The following is a 26,629-nucleotide window of genomic DNA, read 5'->3' as shown; positions in this document are numbered from 1 at the left end:
AGGCTCTGGGGCGCAGGCATCACTAGAATGGAGCCCTGAGGAGTGAAGGGGCTGCTGAGATGGAAAGGGTGTTCCAGGGAGAGCCAGGGAGGGAAAGGCCAGGGGGTGCTCCTGGAGCCGGCGTAAGCAGGGACTAGAACTCCACGCCCAGTGGGTTGGACGGCTCAAGAGCCCAAGACCATGCTTAGGCCTCATCTGTTCTTTATCGGTGTTGCTCCTCCCTGTCTACCTGGACCCGCCCACCCCAAGTCCATCCAGTTCCTCCCTCTGCCTGGAGGCCTGTGTCAGCACAGCTAGCCTTGTGGTCTCCTCCAAATAAGAGAGCTTTCTACTCAGTACACTGCCGGATTCCATGCCGAGGGCTCTGTGTGTACTGTCTCATGTGTGTCACTTGGCAACTTGAGGGAAACATGACAATCACCCTGTCTCACAGCGGAGACAGCCAAGGTTTGGAGAGGGGCCAGTTCATCATGTGGCCAATCTGTCCACCTAGGGATGGCAGCATCAGGGTTGGAACCTAGGGAGTCCTGCTCGAGACTTGCTTATATGTTTGTCCTCTGCAGAGAACTGTCCCCATCCTTTCCCACTACAGGCACTGGTTGTCTATACAGTCCTGTGTAACACCAGTGCTGTTTTTTCTTAGCACACAGGCTGCAGGACCTTGAAAGGCAGGAACCAAATTCAGCTCTCCTCTTACGTCTGCAAAAGTATCAGCCCAGTTTGGAGACACGATATAGCTGTGCACCACAGATGCTAACTGAATCAAGAGGCTGCATAGAACAGCAAGGAACAGCCTGGGCTAAGGAAACCAGGTAGGAGTCTCTGCTTTTTCAACCAGCTGTGTGACCCCTATGTCATTCCCTCCCAAGCTGGGTTAGACCAGTCAATTTTTGCAATCACTGCAAACCCAGAGGCTCCTGCTCAGTTTTCTGTACCTACCTCTAAACGCGTCCGGTCCACATCCTTGGGCAGTCGGTTTCTCCCTCTTGTGGTCACTAGGAGCAGCTCGTAAGGGTAGATCTGAGGAGACAGGAGGGGATGTTTGTAGGTTGGGTGAGGGTGGTGGCTGCGATCCCTCTTCTATCCAGGAAGGGCCAGAGATTATCAAGTCTGGAGGAAGCACTGGTGCGTCCTCTTTAGGGTTTCCTGGCAGCCTCAAGGCACCTTCTGCCAAAGGCAAGGCCCCAGAGTCCTCAGATACTGCCAGGGATGAGCATGGTGTGTGAGCAGAAGGGCTCCTGAATGTGAATGTCTCATATTTGTGATTGGCAAGCCTCCAGAAATGTCTCCGAGGCCTGGGGGAACTGTCTGGTTTCAGGAGGCAAGAGATGTAGGGCAGGATTCAGGGAAAGTGCCCAAGGAGGGACCGGAAATGCTAGTCCTGAGAGGACCCTTGGGGTTACTTGTCGATGTTCCCTTCTTTACATAGACAGTGCTGTCATCTTCCTGCTCGTCCCCAGTGTAGCAACTTGCAGGGTCCCAGAGACCAGCAGGGTCTATGTATCTTTACCTTGTACTCTGCAGAGAGAAGAGAGACACACAAAAAGTGGAAACCATCAGTGTTGACTTTGAATCCCTACACTGGCTTCTGTCATAGAGACCCTGTCCTTATTGAATTCATCCCAAATCAAGGCTGGTTTGAATACAATGGAGGAAGGGGTTGGGCTGATCCAGCGACAGGTTTTTAGTGATATTTAGAATAGAAATAAGAAGAGTCTGGGGGCCATGAAGCACATGGGTGAAGTCGTTCATCTTCCAGGGGGATTCCTCCAGGGTTTGATGTGGACCTGCCTGAGTCTGCTTACTGGAGCCGGATGAGGCATCACAGTGTGAGGCTCATGGAATTTTTTCTGGGAACAATGTGTCTGGCTCTGAGTGTTTCCCTCTACCCGGGGGGCTGGCAGGCAACTGCAGTTCAGCAGTACTGGGAGAAAAGCAAGCACTCTGCGATGGCTCTGGGAATGCAGATGGGACAAAAGGACTGGAGATCACCCAAGGCCGGGGACCTGAGAGGATGAGGGGGGAGGGCGGGAAGTGAAAGGGAACTCGGGGTTTAGATAGAGCCCAGGGTGGGGCCATAATCGTTTGTCAAATGGGCAGCTGTGAGCAGTGCATTATAACGAGGTCCCTGTGAAGTCCCAGGAGAGGCCCACACTCACCTCGCATGCCCCAGTTGACGGCGTTCATGCTGTCGTAGTGGAATAGGTCTGCGCTGGGTGTCTGCAGGGGAGACAGAAGCAGGGATGGCCTGAGGTGGGCTCACCTATGCCTCACTCAAGTCCTCACCCATCTCCAGAAAGTGGACTGGAGCTGGTGGGACTCGGTGCTGTCTCAGAAGCCTCAGTCTCAAGTTGGGATGATTTAATTTGCTGCCGTGTGCCTAGGCCTGGCACATAGTAGGCACTCCGTGAATAGTCATATGTGGTGAACTGCAGCATATGCTTTTTTTCATTACTCAAGTATCATTTTTTCTATGAGAGCTACCCTGACAGCTCTATCTAAAATTACAAGTCGCTCCTTCTCCAACTCGTCACCCCTCTTGTCCTGCTCAACTTCCCCCTTTTTTTCCATAGCACTGACTACCTTCCAAGTAGTGTATAAGGTGATTTGTATACTATGTAACTCCTACTTGCTTTCTATTTCTCCCTATAAGAATATAAGCTCCAAGGGGCAGGGGTCTTTGTTTGATTTGGTCACTGGTATTCCAAGCACCCAGAGCAATGCCTGGCATACACAAATGGCTTTCAGTATAAACATCTGTTCATGAACAAACGTCCAGGATCTGGGTGTGTTGAGGACAGGGTCTGTCTGTACCCCGCTTGGGAGAGGGGATGGTATTAACACCAGCCATCACTCTACCATGGCGCTCTGATCCCCTTCGTGTGCTTAACCCTAAAATTTTCTCTTACATAATCCAGTCTCCCACTTCTGTCCCTCTGCAGTCTCTTCTCTACACAGGGGGGAGCCCATTAAAAATCTGAGTTGGATGGTGCAGCACACCCACGGGAAACCTTCTGAGTCTTTACCAGCGCTGGGCCCTAATGACACCTGTCTGGCTTCATCTCCACGCTCACTCCATCCCAGCCTTGTGTCCTCTCCACCCAGGGTGGTGCTTGCCACCCTGTTTGGGTGGCTCTTCCTTGTCTTGGATAGGTGAGGTCATCCCTCCCTGCACTCAGGTCTTTGTTTAAACTCACACCTCTCTGACCTTCTCCAAGTACACATGACTGCTGACTTCAAGTCACACAGGCACTTATGGGTTGTCTGTCTCCCCAGCTAGAATGTGAGCTCCAAAGGAGCAGCAAATATGTTCACCGTAGGACCCCCAGCACCCTGAACAATGCCTGGCACTTGGTAGGTGTTCAATAATGAATGTCTGTCTTAATGTCCCTTCCCTCCCCCCATTCCTTGTCTAGTCACAGAGCCTCTCCTTTTGCCAACAAGACATTTTTCATTCCCTTTTGTTCCTTAAACCGACTCAGCTTCCATGAAGGTTTTATGCTGTAGGATATCTAAGAGTTCGGAAGGCTCCACGTCACAGCAGGTGAGTTAGTCAGGTCAGGCTGTGGGGGTAGCTGGTCTGAGCTCGAATCCTGGCTCAGCACTTACTAGGAATGAGAGCTCAAGCAGGTCAGTGCACCTGTCTGTACCTCCATTTCTTCATCCACAAAATAGGTTATTAAAAATAGTAACTACCTTGCAGGGTTATAATAAGTGAGTGCTTGTAAAGTGCTCAGCATGGAGTAATTGTGCCATAAATACTAGGTGCTCCCAGCCCTCCCATGGGGGCTCTTTTGTCAATGCACCTCTAGCCCCAAAGCCTCTGTCCAGGTTTCACCCATTAGTCATCACCCACGAGTGGATGCAGGAATTGTGAACTGCTTGGGGATAATGTCCCCAGTGCATCTTACTTACCCTGTGCAGCCCGTTTCTTCTGTAGGCAGGCAGGGAGGCAGATTTAGAGATGAGGGGGTCTGAAAAGGAGCCAAGACAATTACCAGAAGTCCCAAGCCAGGGTTTCCTCTCCCTGAGGTCATCTGGGCAAATGGCCAACGTTACTCCCCACTTTCATGGGAAGGGGCATGGACAGGGGCCACCAGCTCCTTCCACTGCTCTCCAGGCTTACAACTAACCATCTCAGGGGTGCCTCACCTTGGCAGAATTCAAGGACCACCCAAAGTACCCACTCAGAGAGTCTTATGGCCTTAACTGCTCACATTTACACTCCTGTGATGGACCCATGTGTCCTGGCCACATGGTGGCTCTGAACAAAGGCCCTGGGATTGGAGTCGAGCTCAGAACTCAGACAGGCAGGCTCCCACATGGGTGGAAGATGGGTATGCTCTTTATTTCTCTCTGGGAGCCGTTGGGCACTGCAGCCCTGGTTCCAGAACCAAAGATTAAGGCCCACCATCTGACAAACACATGGGGTGGACTATGTCAGATGAGGACTGTGCTGGAACATCCATGCTGTATACTCATCACAGCTCAGGGGGACCTCAGCTGACTCAGCTCTGGCCCTCACAGAACATGATGGTCTGAAGGTAGGGTAGGCAGAACGTACCGCTGTCAGCCAGGTAGTGGGACCGAGGGGCTGCAAGAGAGAGAAGTTGGAGATCAGTGCTCATGTTGACAGACAGAAATAGCTCTCGTTCCTGGGCCACCCTGGCCGGCGGGGAGGAGGGGCGTCTTCAGTACCTGCTCCCACTGGTCAGTTTCTAGTTGTTGCACCTGCACCCGGTCCTCCCTCCTCGATCCAGCATGTAGCCCAGTGCAGGTGCTCTGTGATAATGTGTTGCACAGCTGCCACTGAGTGGAGCTAAATTTTGAGCAGCACTGCTAGAGCCCAGAGCCAGGGGTTGAAAACAGTGCCCCTCAGTGGTCAAACAGGGCAACAGCTCATCGGTTCATCCCGGCTCTGCCATTAATAGATACCCAGCTTCAGATAAGTAAATCATGCTTCTCTGTAAGATAGGGAAGGACAGTGTCTCTTTTACAGGGTTCTTGTGAAAGATGTAGGGCACAATACAGTAAGTATCAGTACAAACCCTCAATAAAACTGGCTTTATCATCATCACTACCACTGTCATCTTTATCTCACCTGGAGTCAAGGTGCAGTACATACAGCAAAGAGGGGAAAAAGCTTATGGCCTGAGTAACTCTGTGTTGGGTCTGACTTTGGGCAAGGGGTCTCTCCTCTGTGAAGTGGGTGGTAATAATCCCTCTATGTTCTGGGTCTTTGTGAGGACCAGGGCTGTAGTGTATCTGCAAATGCCCAGCACACTGGATTATAATAATTGGTACCTTTGTTTATCCATCAGGTATTGACCTGAGATAGGATTTCCTGCAGGACTGAATCCCACAGGTGTAAGTAAGAGATGAGGCAGGCAGAGTTATGTGTGGGTCCAGGAACAGGTAGGAGCTTACACTGAGAGGCTCTCAGGGCAAAATGCTTGAACCAAGTCTCTGATTGTACACCTCCAGTGATGGGAGGCTCACTACCTCAAGAGTCAGCCCCGTTTGTCTTCAGACTATTAGAAGAGTTTTTTCTTTACATGGCACCTGGAAGTCACAGCTTCAGATTGACCCAAAGAGGCAGAGGTGCCTCCTCAGGTCGGAGCATGGTCTTTAGTCTGTATTCTAGACCCTGGTGAGGCTGTGTAGGAGGTTAGATTCACTTAGGGGAGAACTGATGGGGAATAAAGTGCTCCCCCCTACCAGCAGGCTCCGGGGCAGTGCTTACAGCCATTTAGGGACACATCGTAGCCAGCTGTGTGCAGGGCCTCCCGGCTGCTGGTGGAGCTCCGGGGCGGGGTCCAGGGGTCTGCATAGGAACTGGACCTGGCCTTCATCTCTTCCTTCAGAATTAGTCTGCCGATTCCACTCTGGAGCTGGGGGTGGGAGAGGAGGAAGATGAAGTTAGAAGGAAACAAAGAACACTGAGCTGAAACAGGCTTGGGGAAAGGCTGAGGGACCAGACTCTAGCCTCTCATATTTTTTGCCTTCCCAGTGTCCCTCCACCTTCATAGCATCCATGTTTTCTTTTGGGGGACTTCATTTCTCTTCCACAAGGAGTCCTGTGGTCAGAGTGGGGCCCTGGTGGTGGGCACAGAAATAAGACCTGGCCAACAACAGCACTGTTGTCCACAATGATTGTGGACAATCACTGTCCACAGTGATTGGTTCAGCGATGGACAGATGGCTCTAGCTAGGTGAGGGAGAGCCTTCCTGGACTCTTGGAGTTGCTGGCACCCATCTTTTTAAAAGAGACATTTTTGTGGGGGTGAAAGTCACATAACACAAAAATTAACCATTTTAAAGTGACCACACAATACAGTGAGTGGTATTTAGTATATTCCTGCTACTGTACAACCACAACCTCCACCTGTTTCCACATCATTTTTATCACCCTAAAAGAAGACCCTCTACTCATTAAATGATCACTCTCTTTTCCCCCCTTTCTTTCTAGGCCTTGATAATCACCAATCTCTGTTCTGTCTCTGTGGATTTACCTCTTCTGGATATTCCATATAAATGGAATTGTACAGTATGTGGACTTTTGTGTCTGGCTTCTTTCACAAAGCATAGTGTTTGCAGAGTTCATATACATTGTACCATGTATCAGCACTTCATTCTTTTTTTAGCTGATACTCTGTCACGTGGATATGCCACATTCTGTTTATTCATTCATGAGTTGATGAACATTTGGGCTGCTTCCGCCTCTTGTTTATTTTGAGTGGTACTGCCATGACCTGGGTGTATGTTATTGAGTACCAGTTTTCAGTTCTTCTGGGTATATACCTAGGAATGGAATTGATGGGTCTGTGAACAAAGAATATCTCCTGCCAAATCAATAAACAAAGGATGTTGCAGCCAATGCCCCCCATCCCATGGTGCACCCTGAGGGAATTCAGAAGGGAGTAAAACAGGATACTGGCCCTAGACAGTTAAGGTGCATATCAAATGAATCATTTCAGTGAGCCCAGACTCTTGCATCTTCCCATACATAGAAAGGGGCTAAATTCATTAACTTGAGATGTTTGTTTTTTCCTTAATTATAATCTTTTGGTGTTTGACTATTTTTTGTCTTGTTTTACAGAAACTCCTTTATCTCCTGGTTCCTCCCTTACCTCTTCAAAACTGTGCCTCAGAGCTATCTGAGAGCTTAGGTCCTTAGTATCTGCTGAATAAAACATAATTCACAACTTTTCAGATGTGTATTTTTTTTTTTTATCAACAGTTTTGATGGCCACAAAGGGACCCAGAGCAGACTTTTCTCCTCTGCCTGAACTCTAAAGGCTCCAGAGCCTAGGTACCAGCAGAGGATTCTTGGGCCTGTCCACCTTCTCAGAATCCAGATGAATTTGGGTGAGTCTCTCTTGTTACTGGGCTTCCCTTGTGGCTCAGTTGGTAAAGAATCCACCTGCAATGCAGGAGACCTGGGTTTGATCCCTGGGTTGGACAGATCTTCTGGAGAAGGGAAAGGCTACCCACTCCAGTATTCTGGCCTGGAGAATTCCATGGACTGTATAGTCCATGGGGTCTCAAAGAGTCGCACATGACTGAGCGACTTTCACTTCACTCTCCTATTAATGGCTGATGATCCTAAGTTTTATTCAGTGGTATTAAACTCCTCACTGGAAGAGAGGTAGGTTATCCTCAAAACTTAGTTTCAAGAAGAGGTACCTGGGTTATCCTCCATCTGAAGACACTGTGAAGATTTTTTGCCCAGTTTAGACACTGAACACGTTATCCTCAGTTGAAATACTGAGGAGACCTGGCTCAGTTGTAAGACCCTGAGAAAGGTTGGACAGAGTAATTATATAGAGGACTGGCTTGTCGTTTTTCCTTGAATTGGATGCTTTATAAAGTTTGTAAAAATAAAAGTGAAGATATCTCATGAGAGCTTTCAGATCAGAAAGAACATCACCTCCTGGCTGGCAATGGCTTTCTCAGGAAACTGAGAAACTTGTGGGAGTGATAGAGGCAAGTCCTCACACTGTGCAGCTGTACCCATAGGGTAACTCATTCTTTTTAATTAAAAACTTGCTTTCCATGGACATGCAAAAGAGCCAGCCAGTCCATACTCCAAGCACCCACAGTGGTCTCAGGCTACTGAAGGGAGAAACCAAAACATAAGAGGGCTAAAAAGACTCCAGGCTAAAATCTAGAGGAGTTAAACTCACATGAGCACATTGACTCACCACCAGTCATCACTAGTGATTTTATTTCAACAAACTGACCTTGGAATGGGGAATAAAGCTTTCAAAACAAAAAGAATAAGGATGGATAGGTTGCCAGCCTCTAAGACCCCAGTCAGATTTCTGCATGTACAAAACTTATACTCACAAGTACTTGCTTCATTAGAAACTGAAGTAACTCTCATCCTGAAAATGACTAAGGCGGGGTGATGGTGGGGGGAAGGGCCTCTTCTATTGCATACACAGTTAAATTAGAGGAAGCCATGTTGATAAACACCTTTTCAGAATTCTGACCTTAAAGAAACAAAAGTCCTTCTAGGGAGAACTTGCATTTCTGTCCCTGTGTCTTTGAGATATAAGTATTCTACCTGATTTTCTTAGGCATTTTGCGTATGTGTCATCAGTGTGGGCTCTATTTACATTTCTGATTTTTAGAAACTTGCAGGAAAAAGACAGTTGCTTTTGATTCTCAAAAAAACTCATCTGCTGTCTAAATATTATATCAGTCTTTTCCACAAACAGCAAGCCCATAGTAATCTGAGCAAGCAAATTTAACTTAATAAAACTGTTATTTATAAACTAAGTTTATATTGTAATACCTGATTCATAACTAAGTTTTTAAGGTGAAGCTAATGTAAATATATACATACATTACACGAGGTGTCTCTACCTCCAGAAAATACTGTCAAAATTAAATTTATAAAAGAACTCTATTTAATTAGCTTAAAAGTAAGTGCTTACAAATTAAATACTTCTAAACAAAATGAAACTGGCCAGAATGAATTTCAGGTTCATCTAGGAAATATTCAATATTAGATTAATATCTGGTATTAAAACTAACTTAGGCTTGCTGGTTTAATCAAGACAGACATCTTTTACTTTTGTACCAAGCTTTACTGAAGGTCAGTAAGTTCATGTTATTTCTGTTGCAGCATTTGTCAGCAAAAAAAATTGGTATGATGATATTTTTGCAAGTTATAAAGATAAAGGTAAATGAGATTAGAGTTTTCAGGTGAACCCCTTAGGAATAATTATGATTTGGGTTTTTAACTGCTTTTGAACTATGCTATTGGAGAAGATTCTTGAGAGTCTCTTGAACTGCAAGGAGATCAAACCAGTCCATCCTAAAGGAAATCATTGAAAGGACTGATGTTGAAACTTCAATATTTTGGCCACCTGATGCAAAGAACTGACTCCTTGGAAAAGACCCTGATGCTGGGAAAGATTGAAGGCAGGAGGAGAAGGGGACAACAGAGGATGAGATGACTAGATGGCATCACCGACTCAACAGACATGAGTTTGAGTAAGCTCCGGGAGTTGGTGATGGACAGGAAGCCTGGCGTGCTGCAGTCCATTGGGTCGCAAAGAGTCAGACATGACTGAGCAACTGAACTGATCTGATGATTTGGGTGTATTGATTTAAAATAGTTTCTGCAGATTTTTGGTAACTTAAAACTTTATAGAGTTTTTCCTATTAATTTAAAAATTTTTCTTTCATATTGGAGTATAGGTGATTTAACATGCTGTGTTAGTTTCAGGTGTATAGATAAATGATTCAATTATTCATATAAATATATCCATTCTTTTTCAGATTCTTTTTCCATAAAGGTTATTATAGAATATTGAGTTCCCTGTGCTATACAGTAGGTCAAAAGGACAAAAGATTTCAAAAATACAGATCACTTATAGAAAAAGAATCTCACACAACCTGTCAAAAGCAGTATTCCAAGAAAACTTTGTTCTCTTAACAGAGAGTGGAACCAAATCCAGTCTTGTACCAGCCCACTTCTAATAGTAATATCCAGTTACCTGTATTTGTTTTTGAAATTGTCACTTTGGTTAAGTGAGTAAGTATTGTTTCACAGTGATCTATGATCCTCTTTGGCCAAGTGTTTTGAAACCTTTGTGATATTTTTGACAAATTTCCCAAAGAACAAATTCTAACTGAAGTTATTTGATCCCTAGCTAACTCTGGGATGCTTCAAAGAAATTCTGAGGGATCTCAGAAATGTTATTTGGTATGTTATTAATAAATCAGGGGTCCCCAGCCTCTGGGCCATGGACTGGTACCTTCTGTCAGATCAGTGGTGGCCATATTAGAAATAAAGTGCATGATAAATGTAATGTGCTTGAATCATCCTGAAACCATCCCCCTGTCCATGGAAAAATTATCTTCCACAGAACCAGTCCCTGGTGCCAAAAAGTTGGGGACTGCTGTGTTAAATTACTTAAATCAAGTTTATATTGTATGGGTAAATACCATTAATATAGATATTCCAAGATTTACATGGAATTCCTGAAAATCTGATATGTCCTACTGTAAAGTTATAAGTCATAATTCTAGTTATCTTAAAATGTTCTATATCACAGAAATATCCAAGACTCTTGTCAGTTATAATAAGTCAGATCTTTAACCTTGCCATTTTAAGTCTTGCTGTTTATAGACAATCACTGTTTTACTCTGACACTTCTAAAAAATGAAAATCTTAAAAAAGATTAATTAAAAATGACTTTTGATAAGCATAAGTTTCTGATAACTTTTAGATCATACTCCTGAACTGGGTAAGAAACTTAAAAACGAATGGAAAGCCTGACAACTTCATCTATATCAACAGACATTAATTACATGGGACTGAATGAATTGATAAATATGATTTATAACTTTATGATTTTTTCTGATATATACTGATTTTTAGTTTCTGTTTTCCAGAAAAACTTTCCTCTTACACTATCACCTACAGCAAGTTGATAAAGTTAAGTGTACCTTTGTATACAGAGATGAAACATTTACCTTTGTTTCTCTACCTGATCCTTCCAGAATTTGGCTTTTCCAGCTGGATTCCCTGTGGACTTTGATGACTTATTTTGACCAGATTACAACTAGTTATGCTAATTACTCTCTTTAGTGTGTTCTCTCTTGTTTTCAAATTATTTATACTTTGTGCCTCTCTCTGTTGCACTATCAATTTATTAATGTTACCAGCTGTATTGCTTATATTCTGTTTTATAAGATTGTTGTCTCTTACATTACCAATGCGTAATCAAGCCTCCAACAAATTTAATGTTATCTCAAGGCTGTTGATCATATACATAACTCTACATAGAATAATTGTAACAGAGCAACTCTAGATATGGGAAGAAGGAACAAGGGAAAACATTTCCTGGATCATAACAGACTAGTAAGACAAATGACCCAGAGACTTTTAGATTATCAACAGGGCCTAATCCAAGAAAAATCAGCACATTCAGTGGCCTGTCAACAGAATCTTTACCTGATCTAGGAATGCACCTTCCTGGCACCAAGGGACAAAATCGGTCATGCAGTGCCTCCAAAATTGGTCGAATTTATTACCAGGAGGAAGCACTGTGAGCAAAGAATGTCACCGGCCATATCAATAAACAAAGGATGTTGCTGCCACCAACCTCTGTGACTACTCTCAGTGGTATACCCTGAGGGGATTCAGGATGGAGAAAAACAGGATACTGACCTTAGATAGTTAAGGTGCAAATTAAGGAATGATTTCAGTGAGCCCAGTCCCTTGCATCTTCCCATACATGGAAAAGGGCTTAAATTCATTACCTGGAGATGTCTGTCTTTTCTTTAGTCAGCAGCAATCTTTTGATGTTCAACTTCCTGATTTTTTTTTCTTTTTTTTGCAAAAACTATATATCCTGGCTCTTCCCTGACCTCTTTGGAACACTTTCTCAGAACTATCTGAGAGGCTGAACCCTGGGCATAGGTCCTGAGTATATCTGCTGAATAAAACATAATTCTCACCTTTTAGGTGGTGTGTGTGTGTTTTCCGTCGACAGTTCCTGTTGTAATTCTACCTGGTAACTTTGTGAGGGCCACAGACTCCCTCAGCAGCTGCACCACCTTCCCTTCCCACCATCAATATACAAGTCACTGGTACCCACTGACCACCTGATGGCAGGAGTAACCTACAGCTAATCCTACCAGCTGACTTTTCTGTTATGCCAAGTTTTGCATTTCTTTTTTTCTCTTGTAGTTTGAGTTTGGTTTCTGTCCCTCACAAATGAAAAAACCCTCAGTAACATACCATGGCAGCATCTCATTCAGTGGTGTGGCCTGCTTACCTTGTGCATACTGCGGTCAAAGTCGTCCTCCTCTCCTCCAGATGAGAATCTTCTGGCTCGGGGCACTGCCGGAAAAGACAGCTAGGATCAGCTCCTGCCCTGGGGAGAGGCCGTGGGGGCAGTACAGCCTGCACAGAGGGTTTCTGCTTGGCTTTACCGCTTTCTAGATGGGTGACCCCTCACAAGTGCATGGTGAGCTGTCTTCACCACGGGCCTCCCTGTACTGAGACGCCCGGTGTTCCTTCCCATTCTTGGGCTGAAAAGCGCCGGCAAAGCTAACTGCTCAGAAAGAGGTAAGAAACCTTGATGTTAAGACTCTTGCTGACACTGGCAGGAAAGGTGCTCTCTCTGCCAAGGGCAGGGGGTCAGCCTGGACCCGCCAGAGCTCATCCTGCCATGACGAAGACAGTCAGCCTGAAACTGGAGCCACCCAGCCCCGAGGAAAGCTCAGGTCCTGGTGGTTCCCACCCACCTCTAGACCCAGCTGTACCCCAGAAACTTGCAGTCACCTGACCCAGGAAATCCTTGTTTTGCCTCAAGCCATTTGGAGATTTTTAAAAATTTTGCTTCTCCTTTTTTTGTGATTGAAATAGTCTCATCTAAGATTCCCCTCTGAACACTATCTCCCATGGACACTGCCCACTCCCACACTCTGGGTGACATCTGTACTTGTGTAACCCTTTTCCAAATGGAGAATTCTTTGAGGGTGGGGCAGGGTCATCTCTGAGTTCCCATGAAACTTTGCTCAAAATGGACTTTCATTACTAAAGGTACATGCTGAAGCAAAGTGGCCCTTAATGACAGCTCCTCCCCATACTTGAAAGAAACACCATCTGGCGGGCTGGCACCTTGAGGACCATTAAGACCCCCACCAGGTGCCTCCGAGAGCCTTCCATTGCCCACAATCCTCTCTTCTCCATTCTCCAAACCATTTCCCACCTACAGCCAAAGTGGTCTCTTAGAAACATAAATCTGATCATGCCACCACTTTTAACAACTTCCTACTATTTTGGATAAAGATCAAAATCCTCAAGGCCCTGTGGTATCTGGCCTCTCACCCCCAGTCCCGCCCTTCCTTCTCTGAGCTCAAGATTAAGCTGACAGCCTTTCCTTTGCTCCAGTAGAGCCCATCCTCCGATCCTGGGTCTTTGCAGATGTGTTTCTACACCCTGTAGGCTTACCTGCTGCTCACCCTGTGGCAGCCAAGGCTCTATATGTGAGAAGCTTCTGTCATCTTCCAGGCTGCACGGCATGCCCCTGCCTTCAGCTCTCTACCTTCTGTACCTCACCTCCCTCTCCAGTTGGGACCTGTGTCTTGTCTACAAGGGCAAGGACCTGCTCTCGTTTGCTTTCCAGTGTCTCCTGAAGGCCCATGACTGCCCTCAGTACATGTTTGCTTAGTAAATGCATTATTGTGTGAAGGAGTGGCGACCGTCTGTCCTAGCCCTCTGTGTCCCTGGTGTAGGTAACAGGGCTCTGGTCCTGGCTCCCTTGTGGAGGGGGGTGGTACCTTTGGGGGACCCGTGGTAGGTCCAGTACTCAGACTCTGTCACATAGTAGGGGTCTGGCGAGTAGGCTGGACTGTACTTGGAGGCCTGGCTGATGTCTTCACTTGTTTTGCTCTTGGTTGCTGTCGACAAATCACCTGCAAAGGACCCAGAGAGAGAGCTTCAGGGAGGCCAGACGTCCTAGAAGAGTGTCCTGGACACACTGTCCCTGTTTCACTGGGCTCCAGCCCAGGGGAGGGAAGCCACATCCAGGCCAGGGTCTGAGACATGGGTGTTACAGCTGGAAAAGCACTGTTGGGAATCCGAACACCTGAGGGGGAGGGCCTTGCTCAGACCACACAGCGAGTGAGACCAGAACTGGATCAGAATGAACATGTCTCAGCAATGGTTCCCCCTCTGAGCACAGCTAGGCGTCATGAATGAAGCAGGTTACAGTGCAGAGTCGTGTAGGCTACATGCTTAGTATTTCTAATTAAGGAAGTCTAGGGCAGGGGAGAGGCCAGGGTATCTGATTTGTAAATAAATTTCGGGTGCAGGTGGTCCACAGGCCATTCTGTAAGAAACACTAAATGGTTGAACAAATGAATGAAGGCACCCTCAGTCCCTTTCTCATCCACACCCCGTCTCCAGGCCTCCAGGTATGTACTTCCAAGACATGCTGACAGAGAACAGCTTAGAGCAGTGGTTCCCAAGCTGGGCTGGACATTAGAATCACCTGGAGAAACTGTTACACAACTTGGATTAAGTCCAGGGTGAGGTCCAGGAACCTCCGTGCATCCCACGGGATTCTAACGGACCTCCACGTTTGAGGACTAATGCCTGGGAGCATCACTCTCCCAGGGCCACTGCATTTGGCAAGCGTTACTCTGACCATGGGCCTGAGGACACCCAGCAGGGGAAGGTGGGGGTCGGGGCGGTGAGATGGTGGGAAAGGACCTAGGGGATACAAGGCCTTCCTTGCCCTTTCGAAATGACACCAAACCCCACCACGGCCACCATGAGTGAGCAGCCGACGAGCTCCGAGCCGCATCCTTGTCGGCGTCCCTCCCGGTGGCCCTGCAGAGCCATCTGTACCGGGTATTAAAGGCCCCTCCCCTTGCCTGGCCGAGCCCGCTCCGCCCCGACCACATACCATGCCGCTTGTAGATCGGGGGTTTCCGGTAGATGTTACTTTCTCCAGCTGCCAGACAGATCAGGGAGGGGCAGAGAAAAGGAGAGAGAAAGACAGAACAGGAGACGGCAGTTGGTCAGTTGGTCCCAGAAGAGAAGTGCTTAGCAGCTTCTCCCGAGGCGTCCCTCATCCTCTCCCCGTGGACTTCCTCTTCTAAAGGTGAGCCTCTGACCTCATCCCATCCGGTTCCGGGAAAGGTGAGGGGAAACAGGGTGGATGGATTCAAACGGGGCTGAGGCAGGGGCTTGGGCTGGAATGGTGGGCATGCAGGTAAAGGCAGGCTTGTGCTCAGCGAGACTCCATGCGGGAAGATGCCCCCGCCTCCACCCGGCGGCCATGCCTCATTCCGCATGGACGTCCCCAGAACCTTTCAGCCACAGTTCCCGCGCTCTCGCCACCCCCACTCCCCACCCAGATAGACCAGATGAGAACTTTCTGGGGCAACTGAGAATGGTGGAGAAGAAACGGCAGGACCAACTTCCGGGAAAAAGGGAGTGGGCAGTGAAAACCTGGGCTCAGAGTTGGGAGACCGGAGCTTAGGTCTGGCTCTGCTGAACTTAGGGTAAGACCTTTTCCAAGGACCCCCACCCTCTGCCTTCCTCTACCTTCCCATCACTTTCCCTCACGCTCACCACCTTCAGCTGCTCTGGCCTGCTGCAGGCAGTGTTTTAGGGCCTTTGGACTGGCTGTTTCCTCCACCCAGGATGTTTAACCCTGGGATATCTTTTGGCTTCCATGTCACCTCCTCCAAGAAGCCCTTCCTGACTACCTCACCTAGCGCAGCCTCCTTCACCCTGTCACTTTACCACAACGCCCTGTTTTTATTATGTTTAGCACCCATCTCCTGAAATTATACTTTTACTTATTTGTTTATATATTTATTAGCTCTCTTCCCACATTAGAACTTAAAACACCCTGAAGGCAGGGAGTGGGCTGGTTGGAGCACAGCTGCACCTTCAGGATCCAGAACAGGGCTGGCTGTCCAGAAGGAACAACTCAGGCTCCAGGAAGCTAAGTCCCAGTCCTGAGGTCACGAACTTATAAACAGCAGAAGCAAGGATTCAGTCTCAAGAGTTTTGATGCAAAAGCCCATGACCTTTAGCACGGTTACTGCCACTTCCCATCACAGCCCTCAGACCTTCTAGGCACTTGGCTGGACTGCTTCTTGGTGGTCCTGATCAAGGTCGGTTCTGTCTTGTGGATGGGCTAAGGTTAGTGGACGTGTTGGAGCTGGAGGTGGGCTAGTGCAGGTGACTGGTTAGGGAGGGTCCCCAGCACCCATTTCTCCTCGGTGCCGGTGACCCCACGGAGCATGCACCCATGCCGGGAATTCCAGGCTGGCAGCCTACCTGGGATGTGAAAGTGCTTGGGAGCCTGGTAAGAGGTCGGAGTGGAGGACCTCACATCTAACTGGCTATGGTATGGAGAGCTCCGGCCACTCTCGGGCCCTGGAGCACGCAGGCAGTGGTCCCCAGAGAGAACAGAGGCACAGAGAAAACAGGCATTAATGCAGCGGCAGCAGTGACGGCAGCAGTGAGGTGGTGACGGCAGGATGGCGCGGGTGCTGTGCACTCATGCACGCGTCTGCAGAGACAGGCTTGGCCCCGTTGTCCTGCTTCACCCCCAAGTCAGGTTTTGCGGGTTGTAAGAACCAACAGCACTGAGCGTCTTTGCCCCTCTTAGCGCCCCACCTGGGCCGCTCCCTCAATCGCTCTGCGCACTTCATCCCTAACCACTGAGTGGCCCTTGGTTGAGCCAGGCCGCTCTGGTCCTCCCCTCTGGATGGGACAGGACAAACGATGGAGATGCAGGCGTCTTCTCTCAGCCAGGGCGGCTGGGCGGTCTGCCACTTCCCCCACCCTCAACCCCAGCAGCACACCACCCACCTCCGGCGGCATCTCAGTACCACATACCCCTCCTCTTCCCCTGCCAGGGGCATCGGCGGGGACTTGGTGAGGCCTGGGTGCCACAGGCCTCCCGGGAACCATGCTATGATGGAGATGTCGCAGGGAGCCCCATGCTGTCTCCACAGCTGGGGACATAAACCACAGTGCCGGCCCTTGGCTTTTCCTGTCCCTTTGGGGGCGTCTCCCTTCCTTACCGGAGCGGTAGTAGTGATGAGGTGAGCGGGAGAAGGTGGGGGACATGCCCTGCCGGCTGTAGGTGGGGGAGTCGATGTATCCTGGGCTGGAGGCCCGTCTCTGCCGGAGGTCCAGGTTCTCATAGATGTCCTGAAGGGGAGAAAGCAGGGTCATGAGCAAGACCTGCATCAGGGGGGCCTGGAGCCAAGGGTCTGGCAGGCAGCAGGGGGAGTGACGTGACTCTGGGATCCCGGGGGCTGAAGCACGGTGCTGCCCTCCTGAATACAGACACCACCTCCCTGGGCGACGCTTCTCAGGGCCTTTGCCCGCTCCCACACACCCTTGAGTGGAACCCATAGGTCAAGTCCCAGGGGTCCTAACCAAGGATCACAGAAGCATCAGGGAAGCCGTCCCTGGAAAGAAGGTTCTCCCCTCCATCTCTGCCCTTTAAGTCACTGCCACGTCTTCCGGATCATGCTCTTAACTCTCCCCATCTCTGCTCAGGTTGTGGGAGCACCTTTGGAGGCTGTGCAAGAGCTAAATCAGGAGTCTGCTTGGTCAGCATAAAAGGACACGATTCTAGAAAAGGTCTCCCGGAACCAGCTTAATTACCTGGGAGTAGGGAGATAAGGTTCCCAGCGACTTGGAGGTGAAGTTTGAAGGCAGCCGTGGAAGGAGCGAAAGGAGAGAGGAGGGTGAGAGGGAGGGACAGAGACTAGTTACATGGAGCAGAGAGAGGCCTGCAGCTGCCCCGCAGCCCCCCACCCCGGATAACACTTCACCTCCCAGGATGTCAGCAGTGCTCACGGGTGGGAGGGAACCTTGAGATCATGTCTCCGAGAGGGGACAAGGGGGCTCAGGGCGCCTCAGGAAAGGATTGGTAGGGTCTTCGTTGGGACCCCAGCCTCCCCACTGCAAGCTCAGAGCCAGTCCATGGCCCTTCCCTGACCCTCTACCAGTTAACGCCCCCTCTGTGGTTCAGAGGACAGGGCCCAGGGCAGGGGTCCCAAATGCAGGGCCAAGCAAGAGCCAGGCTGGTGCCATCAAGGCAGGAGCTGGGCTGGTGGACAGGGGAGCAGGAAGCCGAGGATGGAAGGCATCACCCGCAGAGGGGATGGCGCTCAGCTCCAGGGCACCCAGGTCAGTCCCATGGTAACACAGCTTATTTTCCAAGACAAGACAGAAGAGCAGACACCTATGTGAAATCTCCTAATGTCTAAGTGTTGATAACTAATTTACATTTTTAAAAGGCACTCTGTGAGTGAAACAAAACAAATCTGGTGCTGGCCTGTGGCCCCCTCTTTGCTATCTCTGGCTTCAGGAGACTCAGCCTCTGCCAAATGCTTGGTTTCCTTTTACTGGTCCATGTCAGAGGCCAGAACTCAGAGAATCTCAGCAGTGGGCTCTTAAACCAAATGAAACCTCATCCTCCTTGAGAGGAAGGGGTCAGCAGCAAAGTGCGGACAAGGCCAGGGCCCCTTCTAAAGTGCCAGATAATCTCAGCACAGGGGCCTGGGGGTCCTGGCAGCAGACCTCCTGGGATGTCTGCTGCCAGAACCTCTGGTAGTAGCACCACTGCCTGCCCCAAAGAATGCTTTCTCTTGTCCAGCAGCCATTTAGTTATTTCAAAACCCTTCTGATACTGCCTTTTTATAAAAATGTCTCTTGCCCTAAGCACAGGCCAGGGGCAACACCCAGAGAACCTACCTAACTAGGGTTTATAAACTTAACTGGCCTCTGAGCCTGGCTGGTGATGAGAGCTGGAGGCTGTGTATAAAACCTCTCCACTGTAAGAGGAAAAACAGCTCAAGCAATAAGTGGTCACAGGTTCTCAGCTTTAATGTTGGGGTTCTTAGGGTGTAGTGGGGATCAGAGAGAGTTAGGGAGCTCGTGTCCTGCCTACAGAGGGTGCTACTCCCCGTCTCCAGGTGGTGGAAATACTGGGGTAGTGTTGCCAGTTCTGATTTTTCAAAAAAAGCCAGATTTTGGATGAAATGTCTTGATTTTTAAGTGTTGACTACAAAAACCAGTTTAAAAGAGTCTGGGGGTCACCACTGTGGAGGCCTCAGTCTCTGTGATTGAGGGGCCTGGGGACCCCATGGGCCCTCCTCTCCTCCAACAGCCCCAGAGAGAGGGTGAGACCTCGTACCTCTCCATAGCCACACCTCTCCAGCATCTCGTCGGACGTGTATCGGGAATGAGGCTCGTAGGAAATGAGGTCAGGGCGTTGTACCTCGTAGATTGACTTAACCTTGGGGAGAGCTGCCAGGTCTTTGTAATTAAGGATCTCATTATCCACTTTAGCCTGAGGAAGAGGGAAATGGACAGGAAAGAAGCAGAAAGATAAGCGGGAAAGGAGAGTGGAAATAAAAGCCAGGCACAGAGGGAATGAGCCTCTTCAGTTAGGATAAAAGACTCAGAAAATGTGAAAATAAGACAGGTCATTCACTCCACCCGGGCTGATGGTGATTGAGCACATGCGTGTGCTGTCCTGTGCTGTCTAGGAATGACTTTCTCTAAATGTTAGGTCACTTCTGTGAAAGAAAGAAGGGTCAACATTGTTCCTATTTTTTAGAACAAAAAAGTTTTAAACTTGTATGAAAACACAAAAGACCCTGAATAACCAAAACAATCCTGAGAAAGAAAAACAAAGCTGGAGGAATCAGGCTCTCTGACTTCAGACTATACTACAAAGCTACAGCAATCAAAACGGTTTGGTACTGGAACAAAAACAGAAATGTATCAATGGAATAGGACAGAAATGCCAGAAATAAACCCATGTACCAATGGTCAATTAATCTACCACAAAGGAGGCAAGAATATACCATGGAGAAAAAGTCTTTTCAATGAGTTGTGTTGGGAAAACTGGACATCTACATGTAAAAGAATGAAATTAGAACATTCTCTAACATCATATATTGTTGTTGCTATTTAGTCACTAAGTCCAACTCTTTGTGACCCCAAGGAGTATAGCCTGCCAGGCTCCTTTATCCATGGGATTTCCTAGGCAAGGGAATGCCATGAGTTGCCATTTCCTTCTTGAGGGGGTCTTTCTGATCCAGGGATCAAAACTGTGCTTCCTGTATTGGCAGGTGGATTCTTTATCACTGAGCACCAGGGAAGTCAAACATCATACATAAACTTAAAATGGACTAAAAACCTAAATTTGAGACCAAATAATATAAAACTCTTAGAGGAAAACAGGCAAAATATTCTTTGACATAAATCATTGCAGTACCTTTTTTGATCCACCTCACAGAGTAACGAAAATAAGAACAAAAATAAACAAATGAAATCTAATTAAACTTAATTTTTTTTTGCACAGCAAAGGGAAATCAAACAGAACAAAAAGATAACCCACAGAATGGGAGAAAATATTTTCAAATGAAGTGACCAATAAGGGATTGATCTCCAAAATACACAAACAGCTCATGTAGCTGAATATCAAAGAAGACAAAACAAACAATTCAATCAAAAAATAGGCAGAAAATCTAAACAGACATTTCTCCAAAGAAGACATACAGATGGCCAAGAGGCACAAGAGAAAGTGCTCAACATCGCTAATTATGAAAAACGCAAATCAAAACTACAATGAGATCACCGCATACCAGTCGAGTAGCCATCATCAAAAAGTTTAAAGACAGTAATTGCTGGAGAGAGTATGGAGAAAAGGGAACCCTCTTACATTGTTGGTGGGAATATAAATTGGTATAACCACTGCAGAGAATAGTATGGAGGTTCCTTAGAAAACTAGAAATAGAGTTACCATATGATCCAGCAATCTCATCCCTGAGCATATATCCACAGAAAACTGTACTTCAAAAAGATGCATGAAGCCCAGTGTCCACTGCAGCACTATTTACAGTAATTAAGACATGGAAACAACCTAAGTGTCTATCAACAGAAGCATGGACACACATAATGGAATCTTACTCAGCCATAAGGGAGAATGAAATAACACCATTTACAGAAACATGAATGAACCTGGAGATTGTCATACCAAGTGAAATAAGTCCGAGAAAGACAAATAACCCCATGATATCAGGTATATGTGGAATCTAAAACAATGGTACAAATGAACATAGCAGACTCACAGACTTCAAAAGCAGAGTTATGGTTGCCAAGTGTATGTTTGATACATTTTTTTTTTTGTATCAAAAAAATGATACAAATGAACATAACAGACTCACAGACTTCAAAAGCAAGACTTATGGCTGCCAAGGTAGAGGGGAGGGTTAGACTGCGAGTTTGGGACTGACAAATACTCACTGGTATATATGGAATGGATGGTCCACAGGGACCTACTATATAGCACAGGGAACTCTACTCAATATTCTATAATGGGAAAAGAATCTGAAAAAGAATGGATATGTATACATGTATAGCTGAGTAACTTTGTTGTACACCTGAAACTCACACAATATTGTAAACCAACTATTCTCCAATTTAACATAAAAATTAAATAAAATATTATTCCTGTTTTCCAGATGAGGAAATTATAGCCCGAAAGATCCTCCTACTTGTACCACTTAACCAGTAGGGCTGAATCCAGCCTTCCAGGCCCACACAGTGAGCATCCTTGAAGAAGATGCTGAAGATGTAAAGACAGAATTCATCATGACAGGAAAACACCAGCAAACACGTGATGACCATTTATAATAAGCCAGACTGCATCCCCCTGCTATGGATTAACTGAGTTAATAGAACTCCCAGCTCTAATAGTACATACTAATATTATCCTCATTTTTGCATAAGGAAACAGGCACAGAGAAATCAATGAACTCGCCCAAGGTCACATAGCTAATAAGCAGCAGTACTAGAATTCAAGCCCAGGCACTCTAGCCTGGGAGCCTGCGCTCTCCATTGCCCTCTCCTGGCCTCCTGGGATGGTGAGGTCGCTGCCCTCAGAGAGCTGCTCCTCCCACTGAACTGAAGCGAGCCTCTATGGACCACCTGACTTGGCCTGAGTTCAGCCCTCTGGAAGCACAAGGGTTGAGAGACAGCGCCCCCTGCTGGGGACAGCGCCCGTCTCATGGCGCCTGAAGCCAGCTCCTTTCTGTGTCTGTGTCCTCCAGCCATTCCCTGTTTCTGGTCACCCGGTTTTACTGTGGTCAATCAGAATCTGTCTCCCGAAACCACTGGGTCCTACAAGGTCCTGAGGTGAGGAAGATTAAGAGAAAATCCAGGGAGACTGTATTATTCTCTAATAGTCTCCCAGTACCTGGGGGGCCAGGTAAGTCTCAAGAGTCAAGACTGCCATAGACACAGCAACTTTCATAAAGACCTTAGGACTGTTGATATTTTAAACACGTCCCAAGGCCCTTCCACTCCTCCAACCCCATCCCATCCTGCTGCTGTCTGGGCACTGTGCTGAACTGAGACCCACAGCCCACTCCTGCGGGCCCCGCTCTGAGGTCCCACGGACTGTGTTACGGGCGCTCTGGTTGTCAGCTGGGTTTGGTCAACAGGGGGCGCCCGCAGGTCGAGACTGAGTGGAGAGAGGGGCTGTCTGTGAGTTTGTCTCCCTCGCAAGGCCCTGCCCGCCCTTAGTGGACCCGGCTCCTGTCCTGGCTGCTCTGCCACAGCTCCAGCCTGGCCAGTCCTTCCCTTCTGCCACAGTAGGCCCTACCAATGCTCCTGTACATGCTCCCTTCACACTGACACCCCTTGAACCACGCCATCTCATTCCTGCTAGACCCTGCCCAGGTCAGATGCCCATGTCTGGACCAGTCTGGGGGTGTGTGTGTAAGAGAACCTTATCAGGAGACTCCACTTGCTGAATTAACTGCTGCCTTTTCTCCTGCGATGTTAGATCTTGACCTTGAGAGCTCTTGGCATCTTACAGACTTGTCAATATCAGAGGCATCCTAACATAAGGAGCAGGAAGGAAGAGAACACACTGGGCTGGAGGTGATTCCAGCAGTCAGTGGGGAGTGGAGCAAAGTTTGAAAGAACCTGCCCCTCCAGGTTCACCGATCATCCTAATACCAAACCTCCATATTTATGAACATGAAGCCAATACTTGATCTTTCTGCCTGTTATGGAATGCCCCAGAAGTGGCTGGATGGACTGTTCCTTGAATTTGGAAACCATGCTTGCAATGGTCTGACTTAAAACAAGGCTCAAATTACAAGGGTAGTCACTTCCGAGAGCAGCTGGAGGTGAGAGCAGGGGAATACGGGAGGGGAGACACACAGGCCCGTGCTGGGCTGCCAGGGGTGACTGACTGGTCTCCGTGGATAAGCCCCCATTTGGAGGACACCGTGGCAGGTGCCCCCAGCTCCTGCTGTTCATCTGGAGTGGGGCTGCTTCTCCCAGGGGCAACTCTATGAACTCCAGAATTCCAGGGTGAATGTCATCAGGGCCTAACTTATATCACAAAAGTTCAGGGGCTCCCCGGGGGGGACGGCCAGGGGCCAGTGGCATTCTGTGTCCCCATGTGTCTGAGCTCCCATATCCTGGTAACGCTCTTCTAGAGACATGCTCATTTTTGCCTGTGACCTTCTCACCCCATGAGCCCTGAAACTAAGCTCATTAATCCTACTTTAGTCCGACCCCATTCACAGCACCAGGGGGACTATTATCTCTCTTGCTCTGGACTGGAATCTCCAATGAGGACAGCCTGTGATCAAAATCACTTGTCTTTTGTGGGAGCCATATGGCTGTATTGACCCATATTGAAGTTGCAGTCAGTGGTAACTCACGTCTCTTAAAGGAGAGGAAATAGTCTCGTCAATGGACATTATCCAGGGATCAAGGAGGAAACTGAATGTGGGTCTGGAGTGAAATGATGATGAAGCAATGGTGGGCAGGGCCTACTCAGGGCTGCTGGCTGTCTCTAGAACTCCTTATGAGGAGGGCTTTCCTGCTCTCCTGCTCTAGACCACTTCCCTCGTTTCTGGTCTTTGTGGCCCTTTGACTTGAGGAAGGCTGCAGGGCTCTGGAATCGGGTCTGCTGATTGTCGGGCCCCATGGCTACTGACTGCAGTCCGCTCTGGCTTGGCCCACCCCCACCTCTGCGATCTCACTTCCATTTACCTCTCAGGCCTGAGCTAACTGTTTCTTCCTCAGGAGTCTTCTCCCAAATGATCCTAGGCTGTCAGGTCCCTCTGTTCATCTGCAGCATCAGCAGAGCACCCTGCAAGTTTTCTTATGAGCACTTATTAGAGTGCCATCTGATTATCTGTGGAATTATGGGGTCAATGTTACGAGGACAGGCAGCAGGTGAATGCAGTTGACCAGAGCCCAGCATTTAGGCCAGAGGGGACACTGAGTACCTATCTGCTTAATGAATGGATGAATACATTACACATCCAAGGGGCCTGTGAGATCATCTAACTCAACTCCTGTCCTTTCTACCACATCCCTGCAAATGAGGGGCGTCTCTGTGTTCGAAGCCTCTGGGGCTGGGAACTCAGACTCAAGCAAGTACTTTACTCTACCCCTGGACTCTTCACATGATCAGAAAGCTCTTTATGTTTGCAGACCCTTTACAGCCATGTTTCCACATTCCTATGGCTTCTTCCTCCTGTCTGCCTCTTTACCACAACCATCATCTCCACATCAACATCCCACCCAAGACCCACTCCGAATACCACTGTGATCCAAGTTTTCTTCTTGCTCTGGTCTCAGTGAGCCCTGGGGAAGAGGCACATCACACTGGTTTCAGAGCTGCTTGTGAACTGAATACGATCCCTGTAACTATTACGAGGCTGTGGCCTCCACAAGGGCAGGGCCCACGTTGTCCCTGTGCCCTGCTGCATCCTCAGGACCTAGCACAGAGCCTGGCACAGGACAGGCACACACGAGACACCAGATGGATGGAAACCTGACTGCCAACTCTGCCTGTCTTTGGAGACTCTTTGGGGCTTCCCCGGCGACTCAGCAGTAAAGAATCTGCCTGCAACGCAGGAGACGTGGGTTCGAACCTTGGGTCAGGAAGATCCCCTGGAGGAGGGCATGACAACCCACTCCAGTATTCTTGCCTGAAGAATTCCATGGACAGAGGAACCTGGCGGGCTACAGTCCATGGGGTTGCAAACAGTTGGACATGACTTAGTCATTGAGCACGCATGCAGAAACTCTTTCGTTATCAGGCCCGGGGAAGAAAAGGGGTTAGTGGCTGCAAAGTGATACATACGCAGATGACTCGGTTGGGTGACCCGATGCTAGATCCAGGGGGCGAGATGGACGTTTCAGACGTCCGCCGATGCTGTGGGAGAGAGGAAGACAGAGTGAGAGGCTGCGCGTGTCGCTCGGTGGGGCGGGGGGATGGGGGCATAGCTCTTTGGGGCACATCAGTAATACTGCTAAAAGCACTCTCCAGCTCCTTCGGTATTCCCTCTTTATATTCTGCCTTTTAAATCAATGTCTGACTGTGAATGAAAGTGGAAATGCACAGCACCTTATGTGGTTGGACAGAATTTGTTTTTCAAGTATTTTTAACTGGCCTGTTAGATGGTAGTGAGAGTCGCTCAGTCATGTCCGACTCTTTGCGATCCCATGGACTGCAGCCAGGCTCCTCTGTCCATGGAATTCTCCAGGCAAGAATAATCTACTCATAAAACTTGTCATTTTGGCTTATCCCTGTCAATAATGTATTTACTTTAAATGGATAAAACTGGTTAGCATCATTCCTTAGCAGTTTGTTTATACAAAATGGAAAGGTAGGTTAAATGCCGTGTAATTTGCACAATATGCTGATTATTTTTATAGTGTACCCATTGCAAAATGACATCAACCTTAAGTGAGAAACTTAAAAAATCTTTCTCTGAACGATGACAGTGATGGATTAATGGCTCCCTTAACAGAACAGCACTCTGTTCATCTTTGGTGCGTTTAAGAGCGTGGTAGCAAGCGCGGTTAAATGGAAAACAGATTGGAAATCAAAGATCACTGGTAAACTGTGTGATTTTAGGCATCTTGAATTCCTGATCTGTGAAATAAGGGGCTGGTCTTAAGGACTGCTACATTCCCTTCAGGATCTCTCATCCTACAAGTTAAAACCACCAGGGAAGTCCCTAGAGCATTCTAAGTTGGACTACACAGCACTGCTTCCCAAACGTAGATCATGGACTAGTGTGTTTCTGGGGAGATGAATTTAGGGAAAAATTAGATAATACTGAGTCAGAGTGAGAGAATAAAATGTAAAATTCTATTTCAATCCTCTTGGTTAGATTAAGGAAGAAATCTTAATTTGGTCCTAGTACATTTCAATAGCAATTGCTAATTCCATTCCTTGACTCTTTCCCCCACCTTTTTTTTTTTTTTTTAAGAAAAAGAAAGTACAGGCAATATGATTAGCTAAAATTTCTAGAGTTATTCTTCCAAAATATTTCATTTTCAATGAATTTATTTTCGGATTACCTTCTATTTATAGAAAGCAATACTGATTTTCCACTGGGTGATACAGTCTCATTTTAAAATGCTTGATTAACTAAAAAGGAGTAAGTGATTTCAACAAAAAATAAAGTACATGAAGATACAAGTGGTACACAGATACAGCAAAAAGCATCAGGTTTGTGGACAGATAACTGAAATTCAAGAAATGCCAACAAAGAGAAGGAAATG

At 47.7% G+C, this 26,629-nt stretch overlaps 1 protein-coding gene across 2 annotated transcripts in view; it reads right to left on the bottom strand.

Annotated features, from left to right (window-relative positions):
- ABLIM3 (actin binding LIM protein family member 3) overlaps positions 1-26,629 on the bottom strand; it is a 133,142-nt gene that overhangs the window by 5,768 nt on the left and 100,745 nt on the right. Inside the window, exons 10-23 of one of the 2 annotated variants that reach the window (XM_065918871.1) lie at positions 25,200-25,271; positions 19,209-19,364; positions 17,672-17,701; positions 17,080-17,209; positions 16,328-16,426; positions 14,940-14,987; positions 13,810-13,944; positions 12,300-12,364; positions 5,744-5,891; positions 4,565-4,594; positions 3,916-3,974; positions 2,160-2,220; positions 1,511-1,518; positions 940-1,020 (exon numbers count right to left, since the gene is read on the bottom strand). In XM_065918871.1, the coding sequence (XP_065774943.1) occupies positions 940-1,020; positions 1,511-1,518; positions 2,160-2,220; positions 3,916-3,974; positions 4,565-4,594; positions 5,744-5,891; positions 12,300-12,364; positions 13,810-13,944; positions 14,940-14,987; positions 16,328-16,426; positions 17,080-17,209; positions 17,672-17,701; positions 19,209-19,364; positions 25,200-25,271 (1,122 nt within the window). Of the gene's footprint in view, positions 1-939; positions 1,519-2,159; positions 2,221-3,915; positions 3,975-4,564; positions 4,595-5,743; positions 5,892-12,299; positions 12,365-13,809; positions 13,945-14,939; positions 14,988-16,327; positions 16,427-17,079; positions 17,210-17,671; positions 17,702-19,208; positions 19,365-25,199; positions 25,272-26,629 lie in introns of both variants that reach the window. The other variant, XR_010660916.1, reaches the window with a different exon arrangement.

The sequence above is a fragment of the Muntiacus reevesi genome, chromosome 1 (genome assembly GCF_963930625.1).
Source record: "Muntiacus reevesi chromosome 1, mMunRee1.1, whole genome shotgun sequence".
Classification (NCBI taxonomy): domain Eukaryota; kingdom Metazoa; phylum Chordata; class Mammalia; order Artiodactyla; family Cervidae; genus Muntiacus; species Muntiacus reevesi.
This window is presented reverse-complemented; position numbering and strand designations above follow the sequence as displayed.